The sequence below is a fragment of the Canis lupus genome, chromosome 10 (assembly GCF_048164855.1).
Source record: "Canis lupus baileyi chromosome 10, mCanLup2.hap1, whole genome shotgun sequence".
In the NCBI taxonomy this organism is placed as follows: Eukaryota; Metazoa; Chordata; class Mammalia; order Carnivora; family Canidae; genus Canis; species Canis lupus.
In genome coordinates, this window is record NC_132847.1 from 25,159,544 (window position 1) to 25,171,620 (window position 12,077).

The window sequence follows — 12,077 nt, forward strand, 5'->3', positions numbered from 1 at the left end:
GTCTGGATAATTAAAGAGGAATGGTGAGGCCTTGCCAGCGCTTGCTCCAGTATGTTTAAGAATCCACACGAGCTGAGACTCTAAGCACTGGGAGCCTAGAGGGTACCCAAGGGTAAAATGGGGTGCAACTGGGGAATGTTCCCTCTGGGAGCTTCCAGGCCACGGGGACCTCAATGTCAGTGCCGCAGACTCCCTCAGGTATCTACCTAGACCCTGGCGAAAAGACGGGGATGTGCCTCCCACAAATTCAAGAAAGCAATTCCCCTCTTGCCCATGCCAGCTGAGCAGCATTTTTGTTTGACTCAAATTCTGGAGACTTTGTCAGAGGAGAACCCTACAACTGGGTGATTCGGAGGAGCCAAAATCACTGCCACAGGAGCAGACTGATGATCCCTGCCCATGGATCTGGGAAGCACTGGCTCATTTAGATTCACCCAGCAGTAAATACAGATGGTTCTTCTTGTAGGCTGGGAGTGGCCTAACGGTAAGGTTATCGCGGATTAGTAAATAATTCGAGTCAATCCGCTCAAAGGAACCCTGATGTCATGATGAAATTAAATGGTGGTGGGAGCAGCTCAGGCCCCTGTGGCTCTAGGGCAGGGAGGATGTCCAGGTGTCACCCAAACAGCCTCATTCACCAGAAAGTCTGCTGGGAACATGCAGGGGTTTGCTCAATGAACATCTGTGCAAGGGAGAGAAAGGTTGAGGGCTTTCAAAAAGGGTGCGATTACACTGCCTGCTGAGGGGCATCAAACAGTGGTGTAGGCAGGGCCTCCTGCTAGGAACTGGGCCGCCTCCGTTCAAATGCCGACTCTTCAGCTTACTAGCTTCATCACTTCTCTGGCGAGTCCCTTCACCTCTCCCAGCCTTGCCTTCCTCATCAGTAAAACAGGCAAAATACCCAACCCATAGGATTATTTTAAGGATGAAGTAACTTAATGCATGGAAAGTAATTACAACAGTACCTGCCCTTGGAAGCGGTAACTGTTCCTCAGCGGGCTAGTGCTCTGTGCGTGCACACGTGTGCACGTGTCTGCTTTGCTCCCGGACTGCCTCCCTGGCACTCTGAAGCTCATGGCCTTTCGAAGACACAGCTTCTTCCGGAGGAACCCCAGGCTAATCCTTACCTTTGCTGTCTTTTATAGAAGTAGCGATTCTGGGGCAGCCCTGGTGGCTCAGCGGTTTAGTGCCACCTTGGGCCCAGGGCCTGATCCTGGAACTTGGGATCGAGTCCCATGTTGGACTCCTGCATGGAGCCTGCTTCTCCCTCTGCCTGTGTCTCTGCCTCTCTCTCTCTCTCTCTCTCTCTCTCTCTCTCTGTGTGTCTCTCATGAATAAATAAATAAAATCTTAAAAAAAAAAAAAAAAAGTAGCGATCCAAGCCCCAAGCCCCATTCAGTGGCTCTCCTCATCACAGCATTTAGGCCCTCCCGTCCCGGGGGAAGGTCAGGGGCCCCCAGGGTGGAAGATTGAGGAGGAAACGTGGGAGACGGCTGGGGCGCTGGGGCGGACAGGCGCGCTCTGGGCTACATCCTTTTGGAAGAGCCCAGAGCCTGACCGCTGTGTGGGGGTGGGGGGTGGGGGGCCCAGGGAAGTCTGGGTGTGTACCACGGAACACTCAAGTGGGGGGAGTTTTGCCCTTTCACACCAGGGTAAAGGTGCTGATCTAGACAATGGGCATGTTCTCACGTGTGCAAACCAGGAGGCAAAATGTCATCTCTTCCCTCTCAAGCTCTGGCCTGCGCAAGTCACCTTCTGCGCCACGGCTTCATCTGTTCGGAGTCATTTGCGTGAGGCAGGGTGGCGTCAGGATCAGCACTTCTTAGGCACTTTTAACTTGCTCTCAGAATGGCTGCTGCAGAGCCAAGTCTCTCCAGGGCCGCAGCCTCTTCCCCTTTCTGTTCTCTGACGCTCGCACAGCACTCGGGCTGAGGAAGCAGAGGCTTTCTTTGCACTTAGCACGGTAGAGGGGGCAGGGGACGGCCAGAGAATCAGGGTGTGATGTGGGGAGCCCCTGGCCCCACATCACATGTGGGTGGCTCCTTCCTGTGGGGACTGAACGCCCCCGCTAGGGAAGACGGGGAAGGGAGCCAGGACCGAGGCTCTTTAAGCCCCTTGGGTGTCTGCCCGACCCAGAGGGCCACGGAAGGCAGCGAGTCCTGGGTGTGTGGTGGAGCAGCCACCGAGCGGCCGGTCTCCGCCTCCCCAGCCCAAGCCGCTACAGGCGGGAGGGGCCCGCAGCAGAAGGGATGCGGGCTGGCCTTTCCGGAGCACAGGCAGCCGTCACTTAATGCAGCTGTGAATGTTCACTGGGCTGAGTTCTGCGAGAAGCGCAAACGTAAACCCTTGGGCTGACTGTCGCGGCAGATCCGAGCACTCACGGCCAGTCAACGTGGAAAAGGAGAGCCTCCCGAAAGTGGGAAGGCCAGGGAAGGACGACCGATGCTAGCACTACAGCTCAGAGCGGTTAAGGAACTTGCCTGAGGACACACAGCTTCTCAGCAGCAATGCTGTTCTTATAGGGAGAGGAGTATACACACACACACAAAAGGAAAGGCCAAGAGCAACCCAGTGCCCTGCCCGGCCCCGGGGAAGCACAAGCACAAGCAGGGCCCCACGGGAGCCAGGGCTCTCGCCAGGGTGCCAGGACGTGTGGGGAAAGCTGACGAGATCCATCAAAGGACAAATTCGATAGAGGCCTTCAGAGGCCAAGCACAGGAAGAAAGGCAATGCGTCCAAAATATCTTTCGCTGTAGGGATTATGGATGGGTCAGTTTTATTCTATGATCTAGCCTTTCCGGGGTTCTCCAAGCTCTGTATAATCTGCATGCATTCTTTTTTTCATCTGAAGAAAAAAATGTCCATTAAAACGAAAGAAAAAAATGCCCATTAAAATGAAAGAAAACAGGCAGAGAAGTCTGGATTTTGTCTTATAAACAATAGAAGCCATTGGAAGTGTCCTCACAGAGCAGCATTTGGGTCCAGGTGGTGTTTGGGGAAGATAAGATAGGCAGTGTTGGGAAAGACAGATGGCTGGGGGACAGGGGCTGGGGGCCGCCAGGGGTGGGAGGTGAGGCAGCAGGGTATCTGAGTGCTCAGCGGGGAGCAGGAACATCTGGGGGAGGTGAGGAAGGAATGCTCACTTGGAGGGTCTCGGTGACCAGTTGCACGTGGGGGGCGGGAAGTGGGGAAAAGCAGAACTGGCTGCAGGGTCTCCAGCCGGGGCAGTGTGGCTAGCAGGAATACGGTAGGGAAGGGGAGCCCGGACTAGGGAGCCGTGGGGTTGGGGCTCCTGAGGCCTCTGCCCTCCAAGCAGGAAAACTCAGAGCGAAGCAGAGGAAAGGTGTGGGTAAGCCTGGTCTCAACCTCCCGACTGTGGGCATCACTCCTCGAAAGTATTTGAGGTCAGGTGATTGAAGCAACCTCAAGAGTGCCCGTGGATCCTTCTAGGAAGGACATTTTATCTGAGCCAAATCAATGCAACTCTCTTGTGAAAAATCCATTGCCCTGGAACGTGAAGTTGGGTTCTAACCAACAAGTAGCGTTTGGCAAGCCCTGGTTAAGAAAGCCAGTGTTTGGAGAAGTTGTGAAAAGAGCAAGTCATTCAGGAAAGTAAACACTGGGGGCCTCATGCCATTTTAGGGCTGTGATAGCTGTTCTGTTCCCATCAAATAAATGCAGAACCTGAAGGGGCAGGTTAGCTTTAAGTGCTGGTTGTTGCAAACCTGTGGACCACCCAGGCCCCCTTTGCAGGCTTTGAAAGGCGAGAAGAATTGGAAGTGACCCCGTTTGAACACAATTTCCTTTCCCTGTTCGGTGTGTGGAAGACACTGAATATCCAACCACTGGACCTAGTGGGGGGGAAAATTCCACCTGCCAGTCACCAAGGCATGTTGACTCTCCTTCACAAAGTCAGCAGCAGCTGACCACATTTTCAAGATGGTCATGTCATCGGTAAAAACCTTCAGGTGTCTTTCTTTTTGTCATGTCTGTATTTCTTGAAAAGCTTTCCAAAAAATGAATTGTAGTTTAAATTCATCTGAGCTTCATCTATTTTACATAAAACCCTGTAGGCTTGTGCTTCTCAGATCTTGACGTGCACACAGGGATCTGGTGATCTTGTTAAAACGCAGTCTGATGGGTGGCAGGGACTGTCTAAGATCCTGCTGTCCACTAACAAGCTCCACACATTTTCGGTAGCAAGATCATGGAAAATCCTTGACAACCCCAATCCGAAATCCCTAAATGGCACTGCAGTAACCCCTTAATTTTCGTAAACAAGGCTGTTTTGTGCATTTGTTTTTAGGGGGACAGATAATTGCTGTGTGTGAAATACTGTTCTAAACTCTGTGTGTTGTACAAAGAACGGAAACTTCCCTCCACATGTGAGCCATGTACTCTTTTAAATTAGATATCTCGTGCCAAAACCCATCCTTCTTTCCCCCCGGCAAGTCTTAGGGTACTGAATTTTTTTTAAAGATTTTATTTATTCATGAGAAACACAGGAGAGAGAGAGGCGAGTCACAGGCAGAGGGAGAAGCAGGCTTCCTGTAGGGAGCCGACATGGGACTCATCCCGGGTCTTCAGGATCAGGCCCTGGGCTGAAGGAGGCGCTAAACCGCTGCCCCCCCCCCCCCCAGCTGCCCTAGGGTGCTGAATTTTAAGAGCTAATTCGTTACATGATGGCAGGGTTAGAAAGGGTTAGAAATCACGTTGACCGTCTCCCCCATCCCCCCTGATGCGCAGACATCACTGGGAACTCCAGGGAGGAAGGCCAGAGCAAGGCACAAAGTTGGCCAGGCTGCAGTGCCAGCTCTCTGCACCCTGCCTCCACCCCCCACCCTAGACCCCCAAACCAGTTTTGATTGGTTTCCCTTGTGGGGAACTTGCTGGAACCACGAATTCATCCTGATGTTTAAGGCCTGTTGTCAAGCACAACAGGGTTATTTTCAAAAACTAAACGGTTTCTGGTGATCTTACACGAGCCACAGAATGTGAAAGTAGTCATTTTTATAAAGTGCCTGAAAAAATCTAGTAATTATTGTTCCAAACAAGCCGCTCTTTCTCTTCAGTCTGTCTGACATGGAAAGAAAAAGAAAATCCTTTCCAAGTGAGCAGTCTTTTAGGGAGCACGGCTAGCCCTGGGCTGGCCTTGGGTCAGCAAGGACAGAGGACCCCTGCGTTTTCCTACAGATGCATCTTGTCCTGGGGGCAAAAACACCCCTCAAAGCAGCCGTCTCTGGTGGGAAAATAGGTTTACATTTGAGGGGCTCTGTGTCTTACGGTTTTAAGGGACAGTGGTGGGCATGAAGGTGAATGTTTTTTTCTTACATCTAAACAGTACATGAAATATGACTGTAATCTCTTACTGAGCTCATGGAAAAACTCAAGTCATCGAATGTTAGTTTTACAGATGAGGGAAGTTTTACAGAGAGATTACCTGACTCGCTCCAAAGACCATAAATCTTGCTGCAGGGAGAGCTGGGCCGGGAAGGCAGGGCTCCCGGGCGCTCACATACCAGAGGCTTCTTCCCTGAAACGGAGATGTAGCCAGTGCTCGGGCCCCAGGGGAGATTTCAAGCCTGAGCCTGGTCTCCTTGAGGACTTCCTCGTGTCCTGTGCCAAGCAGTCATGTTGAAACAGAGAAATGTTCGGCTTGAAATTAATTAAACGATCATTTTCACATGATTGCTTCTATAGCTGCTATTCAGTGACTTCTATTATATAGAACAATTAACCGGGGAGAAGTAAGCAACTCATATTTATTGGCCACTCTACTTGAGCTCTGTTATGTAATCTAACCTAAAGTCCTGTGAGGTAGGTTTTATTATCATCTCTATGAGAGAAGTAGCTACTGAAGCTCACAGGAGTGTAACAACTTGCCCAAGGCCACGCAGTTTATAAGTAGGAGGACTGGGATTTGCACTCGGGCCACCTGCCCCCAGAGCCTGGCCTCCACATCTCTGCTCTACCAATGCCATTACTCGGGCAAGGCCGGCTCTCTACCCGGGGGACTCTGGTGTGGGGACCCCACCTTTGCTTGAAAGGTGAGCCACCAGACAAAATTGCCAAGGGCTACTTCCTTCCTTTCCTTCCCAGAAATTTCCTATTGTTTCTTACCCTGCCCTTTTTGTCAAAGCCACCCCAAATTTCTAAAGGAGTCCAGCTCAGACGACAATCCATGGAGGCTGCTGTGTTGCTCAGACCTCAGCCCCGTGAACCCAGCCTTCCCAGCCGGTGATCCAAGCAGCCATCCAGACTGACTCACTGAGTGGGGTCTTTGCCAAATGACACCTCTCTCTGCGTGACCCCTGGCTGAGCAGAAAGTCAGCTGGTAGGATTTTTTGATGTGGAAATCATCAAAACAGTTCTTCCTATCCTGTTCTCTGGCTTTTCTCCCCAGAGGCTCCAGGAAAAAAAGGAGATGATAATCAACTCCATGCTGAGGCAAAGAACTCACAGATCAAGTGGAGCTAAATCCCAGGGACCCGAACCCAGAATTTAAAAGGACCAGGAGAGACATTCTCCTCTCTCAGAAAGTTGTTTTTGGGGAAGTTCATCTATTCCAGACTGAGGTACATGCTTGACAGTGCTCACCGGCGAGCCAACCAGAGGCTAGATAGAACCCGCTCAGTGATGGGATCCAGCTGGAAACCTCTGCCCCAGCTGGCCATGACGGTGGCTCTCTGGAATCCCCACTCCACGGGCCTCCCTTCAGGGCTCCTTCTCTGCCTGCCCCTCAGCCTGTCAGACAGATCCTCCCCGGGCTTGGAACCTGCTTCCTCCTCTCCCCTCCCCCCCATTTTTTCTCCTTCTCTTGCCCCACTACCTGCTACTGTGGTGACTCAAGTCTGCGTCTCCAGTCCTCACGCCTGCCCTGGACCTCTCCACCTGGAAAGGCAGGGGGCTCAGCAGGCATGATGTGAACACACCCAGAGTCATGCCATACTCCCCACTGGCACCCCGACGTGCACCATCCTGCATCCAGTCATCCCAGCTACAAGCCTCCGTTGCTTCTCACTGGCCCCCTCACTCCCTCACCCCCTATTGCCCATGGGGTGTCCAAGTCTAGTCAATGCTACCCTGAAATCTCCCTGACACCTGTCCTCTCCTCTCTACTCTTCCCTCCCCTCAAGTCAGGCCCCAGTAGCTTTGACTCCCTTAGTACTCGGCCCCATCCCCTCAGCTGCTCTGCTCCACGCCTCTCCCTTCACCCCCCACTCTGATTACCCCACTCTCTCTTTCTTCTTCCTTTCCATCAGCCTTCTAACATGTCCAAGCCTCTCATGATTTTGTCTTCCCCTGGACCCCACCCCGACTCTCCCCTTCGCTTCCCAGACAAGATTCTTGAAAGAATCCTTTATACTCTGTACTTGGGTCTCCACACACACACACACACCACCACCACCACCACCACCCCTGCCCCCAGGCTCTCCGTCAAACCACCACAGGCTGCCTTCGGCCATCCTGCTGCCCACAGCCAAATCCCCAGGGGCTCTCTGCCACACAGCAGGCCTGGTGGATCTGTCATGTGTGCAGCATTGCTGCTAGCAGCCTCTCCTTGAGGGCACCCTCCCCACTGCCAGCTCCGCTCCCCATCTCCTTCTGCTCCCCCATCAGCTGTGTCACTTGCTTTGCGGCTGCTCTGTGTCTGTCAGGGCCCATCCCTCACCTCCTGCTCTGTCTGTCCTCCCCAAGAGTTCGTGCACTCCCATAGTGTCAGCTTCATGTATGCCCAGGTGACTCCCACATGTGAATCTCCACCCCATCCCTCCTGGAGAGCCACATCCTATATCTGGCTGCTTGTGGGACACTCCACCTGGATGAATCACAAGCACACCAAACTCTACTTACCCTCTCTGGCAAACCTGCAACCCCGTCCGTGTCCCTTATTGTAAAAATGGTGTCACCACCCACCAAGATGCCCATGCCAAGAGCCCCTAAGTCATTGTGCCTCCTCCTTCTCCCCTCCTTGGGTACAGCATCCAAGTTCTGCTGCTACTTCCTACACACTCCTCAAATTAGCTCACTTTTCTCAATGCCCACTTCCACCCCACATATGGCCCTCCTCCTAGTCACCTGACCTTCGGGGGTCCTGCCTTGCTGGGCTGTATCTGAGCATCTCTTAGCCTGTTCCTGACACTGATGCCGTCACTTGTCTGCTTTTCCATCACCAACAGGACTCTGCGACACCTCTTCCAGCCCCCTCTATCCTTGACTCCACCTCCCCATTCTTCATCTAGATGTCATTCACTAGGCCCTCACCGGCTCCCCATGGCTACCAGATGGTGATTAATAGGAGCTTGGGTGAATAGCAAGGGCCCTCCCACGTGACTATTTGCTGAGGTGCTCCGAGCTCCTCCAGGGCAGGACTCTTGCCCCTTCCGTCTCTTTGCAGCACCAGGCACAGAGTGCTGCAGAGAGGTTCAGGCAGAGAACGAGTGTGCACCAGGTGAGGGACCCCCCCTCCTGCCGGGTTCCCAGGGGAGCTTAGCGTCCAACAAAGCCGGTCGCACTTATTTCTGGCTTCTGTCGATGATCAATCGATGGATCCACCCTAAGGTTTACTCCCGAGTTAGCCGGCCGGGTGAGGTTCCGACACGCGGAGGCCAGCGCGGAGGGAGGGCGGCGGGCGTCCGCAGGGCCCGCGCCCCGCGCCCCGCGCCCCCGGAGCTTTGCAGCGAGGATGAGGAGGGTGTGTGGGCTGCGGGAGCGGAGGCCTGGGGGAGCGAGGCGTGCGGAGCCCCCGCCGCCAGCCCCCCCAGCCCGCGGGAGGGCCGGGGCGGAGGAGGGGGAGAGCGCGGCCGGGAGCGGCGCGCGGGTGCGGCGCAGCCCAGGGGGGCCGGGCGGGGCGGGGCGGGGCGGGGCGGGGGGCGCGGGCCGCCGGGCTTCCCCGCCCCTCGCGGCCGCCGCCTACTTAACCGGGCCCGCGGCGGCGGCGCTCTCACTCGCCCAGGTCCCGGCCGGCCGCTCCATGGCGCTCCTCGTGCGGCTGCTGCCCGTCGCCCTGGCGCTGGCCCTGGGCCCCGCCGCCACCCTGGGGGGCCCCGCCAGGTCGCCGTACCAGCTGGTGCTGCAGCACAGCCGGCTCCGGGGCCGCCAGCACGGGTAAGCGGCCGCCGCGCGGGGGTGGCGCGGGCCGGGCGGGCCCCGGGACGGAGCGCGGAGGCGAAGGCGGCGGCGCGGGGGCGCGGGGGCGCGGGGGCGCGGGGGCGCGGGCGGAGGGCAAGCCCGGCGGGGGCTTCGCGGAGGACCCGCGCGACAGCCCAGCGGCCACTCTGCCCGCCCGGCCAAGAGCGCTGGGCGACCGGGGCTCTCGGCGTCAAGTCCCAGGAGGAGGGAAGGGGCTTGCGCTCTGCCCCAATAACGGTGCGGAGGTGGAGGTGGCGGGGGGAGAGGAAGCCCACCCCACAGGGCACAGACTCCGGCGGGGCCGGGTCCACACAGCCTGGCAGCCTCCAGGGGCCAGGCCCGGTCACCTGGCGGGGCCCCACGCCCACTACCTGGCCCCGGGCGGTGCTCCCAGGCACCGTTGGCCGTGTGGCCGCTCCTCCCCTGCCAGGTGAAGAGCAGAAGTCCCTGGGCCCCGCACACATCGTGCAGACTGGGAAACTGAGTCCGGAGAGGACACATCGCTTTCCTACAGCCCTGCAGGATGCGCCGGAGCCCCGATTGGAACCTGCCTTAAAACGAAAGCTGGGGTTATAAATGTGGGATATTATCGTTGCAGACGCTGACAGTGTGTTGGCTTCAGGAGGCAAACCCAGGCAGACGTGGGCCCAGACCCGGGCGGGCAGGGATGGGTGATATCTCTGCATCCCTAACTGAGCCATCCTGCTCCACACTTAACCAGGCTTGGCCATAGCTTCCAGCCTACCTGGTTGCACCAACTCTTTTTCACAACTAGGTAAAACTCTTATGTGGATAAAGTCACGTGGTGGCCCACATGCCACTGGGCCTTAGCAGGAGTTCAGATGCTATTGGATCTGGCATTCGAACCCAGTAGGGCCCAGACTGCCACATGACTGGCAGAGGTATACTCAGGTTAAAACCCACTTTGGGGGTGACTAGAGTTGACTTCAGAGGCCTTGCAAAGTCTTGGCTCTGTGCCCTGAGGAGGACTCCAGGGGTAGGTGCAGGCTGGCCCTCACAGGGAGCTGTCATCCTTGTTCCCTCTGCCTGTGGCCTTGTATATGGGTTCACTTGGCCTGTCTGCTGCCCAGGGCTGCAGGGAGGGGGATTTCTGCAGAGAGGAATCAAGTGGGGTGAGCCACAGCCTTGGTGTCCTCCTGGAAAGACTAGAGCACCAGGGCATGCCCAGGGGTCTTTAGGAAAGGGGAGAATCATCTTGGATTTAGGCTGTGTGTGCAGAAGGCTGAGGGGCCAGCTCAGAAAGTTGAGGGGCAGATGAGGCCTAAAAGTCAAAATGTGTGCCATTGACATTCTCACTGTCTGTGCCCAGCTCAGCTCTGTCCTCCTGCCTTTCTTGCCAAAGAAGCATATTCAGCTTGGGTGCCGCAATCTGCTTGGGAGGTTTCTGTTCCCTCCATATCTTAGCCACTAAGTCAGGAGACGATCCGGATAGCACGCCCTGCAGCACTGTCACGCAGAATGGTGTCTCTGTGCACACTAGAGTGAAGTTTCCCCGAAGGTGTTGACAGGGTTCCACCAAGAATCGTCTCTACGGAAAACCTCCTTCCCTTCGGAGCTCAGAAGAGACACCGACCACCTGGAAAATACTACCTTTTTTTTTGCAAAGCAAGTGTTCTTCATTATGCATTTCAGATATTAGATTAACTTCCTCTGCACCCCTCCTCCCCCGGCCTCTGCAGGCTGATCCTGTTGTTTCACTTCTTGGGGTGCAGTTGGAAAGGCCTGTAGAGATCTGCGATGGGCAGGATGGTCTGAGAGGCCACCCATGCACCATCCGCATGCCTGGTAAAGTGCGGGTGTGCAGGCAGATGACCTGTGACAAAATGGTTGCAGGTACGGTTGCCTTTACTGTGATCTAACTGTCCCTGAAAGTGCCACAAGAGTGCCTGGCCTTGTACATGGGTGTGGCGCCCTGGGGAAAATGCATGACATTGTTCAAGACCCAGTCTTTCCATCAGAGAGAGGAGTGGTGAAAAAGGAAGGAAAAAAAAAATCTCTGCTTTTTTAAGGCCACGCAGTAGGCTCCAAGACCTGAAGGAGAACTAGCAAGCCTGCCTTGCTCCTGCACAGCACTCTCTGGCCCCAGCCCCGGTTTGCTTAAATCTTCACCACGACACAGGAGATCTGTTGTTCGAGCTCCCATTTCACAGACGGAGAAACTACAGCTTGGTGGGGTGGAGTGACTGAGTTCCAGCACAGGGAGCTCTTGGGAGGGTAGAGACTGTGATGTGGTCTCCTGACTCCCCGCTGCATCCATGTTGCTCTAGAGAAAGGTTAAAAAATACTGACAGAGAAATAAAAGTGCATTTGCACTTCAGATTGTCGACATTTAGAACTGGACTGGATTTCCTGAAGCACTTGATTTTCAAATCCAAGTTGGACAGTGGAGCTGTTGTGCCAGAGGCAGGAGGCCCAGAAATGGCTAGGTCATTTCGATTAAACTTCAGCCTGGATTTCCTGTGGATGCAGCCCACCCCTCCCACCCTGCGGGGAGAGCGAGCCCCCCCCCCCCCCCCCCCCCGCCTGCGCCCCTGTCTCAAAGGGCTGGGGCAGTGGAAACTCACTCCACGGAGGAATGTTGGAGCCACATCCACAAGAGACTTACTGAAGATTCGCCAACCGCCTACGGAAAGTTGCAGGGAATTCATCGACAGTAATTGTTTCCTGCTCGACCACATAGAAGGAAGGAGATTGTACAGCAATAAACAGTACCTAGGGCTGCAGTGTGGCCAGTGGGGACTCTCTGAGGGTTATTTGGGGACAGCCGTAACCTGTGAATCCCAGGCAGCAGACAGAGGAACAAAGTGGCTTTGGTTAGAATCCTCTGGAGGCTGTGGGCACCTGGTCAGACCCAGCTAGGACTAAGGGGACATGGGCTTACCTCTCTGCTGGCCTGGGGTTTGCACCTTTAACCTCCCTTGCCT

The 12,077-nt window shown here is 55.3% G+C and overlaps 1 protein-coding gene across 1 annotated transcript in view; it reads left to right on the forward strand.

Moving 5' to 3' along the window:
• The first annotated feature begins 8,953 nt into the window (after positions 1 to 8,953).
• Positions 8,954 to 12,077, forward strand: part of TGFBI (transforming growth factor beta induced) — a 32,626-nt gene continuing 29,502 nt past the window's right edge. Inside the window, exon 1 of the mRNA XM_072841099.1 lies at positions 8,954 to 9,108. Within this exon, the coding sequence (XP_072697200.1) occupies positions 8,975 to 9,108 (134 nt within the window). The 5' untranslated portion in view covers positions 8,954 to 8,974. The remainder of the gene's footprint in view (positions 9,109 to 12,077) is intronic.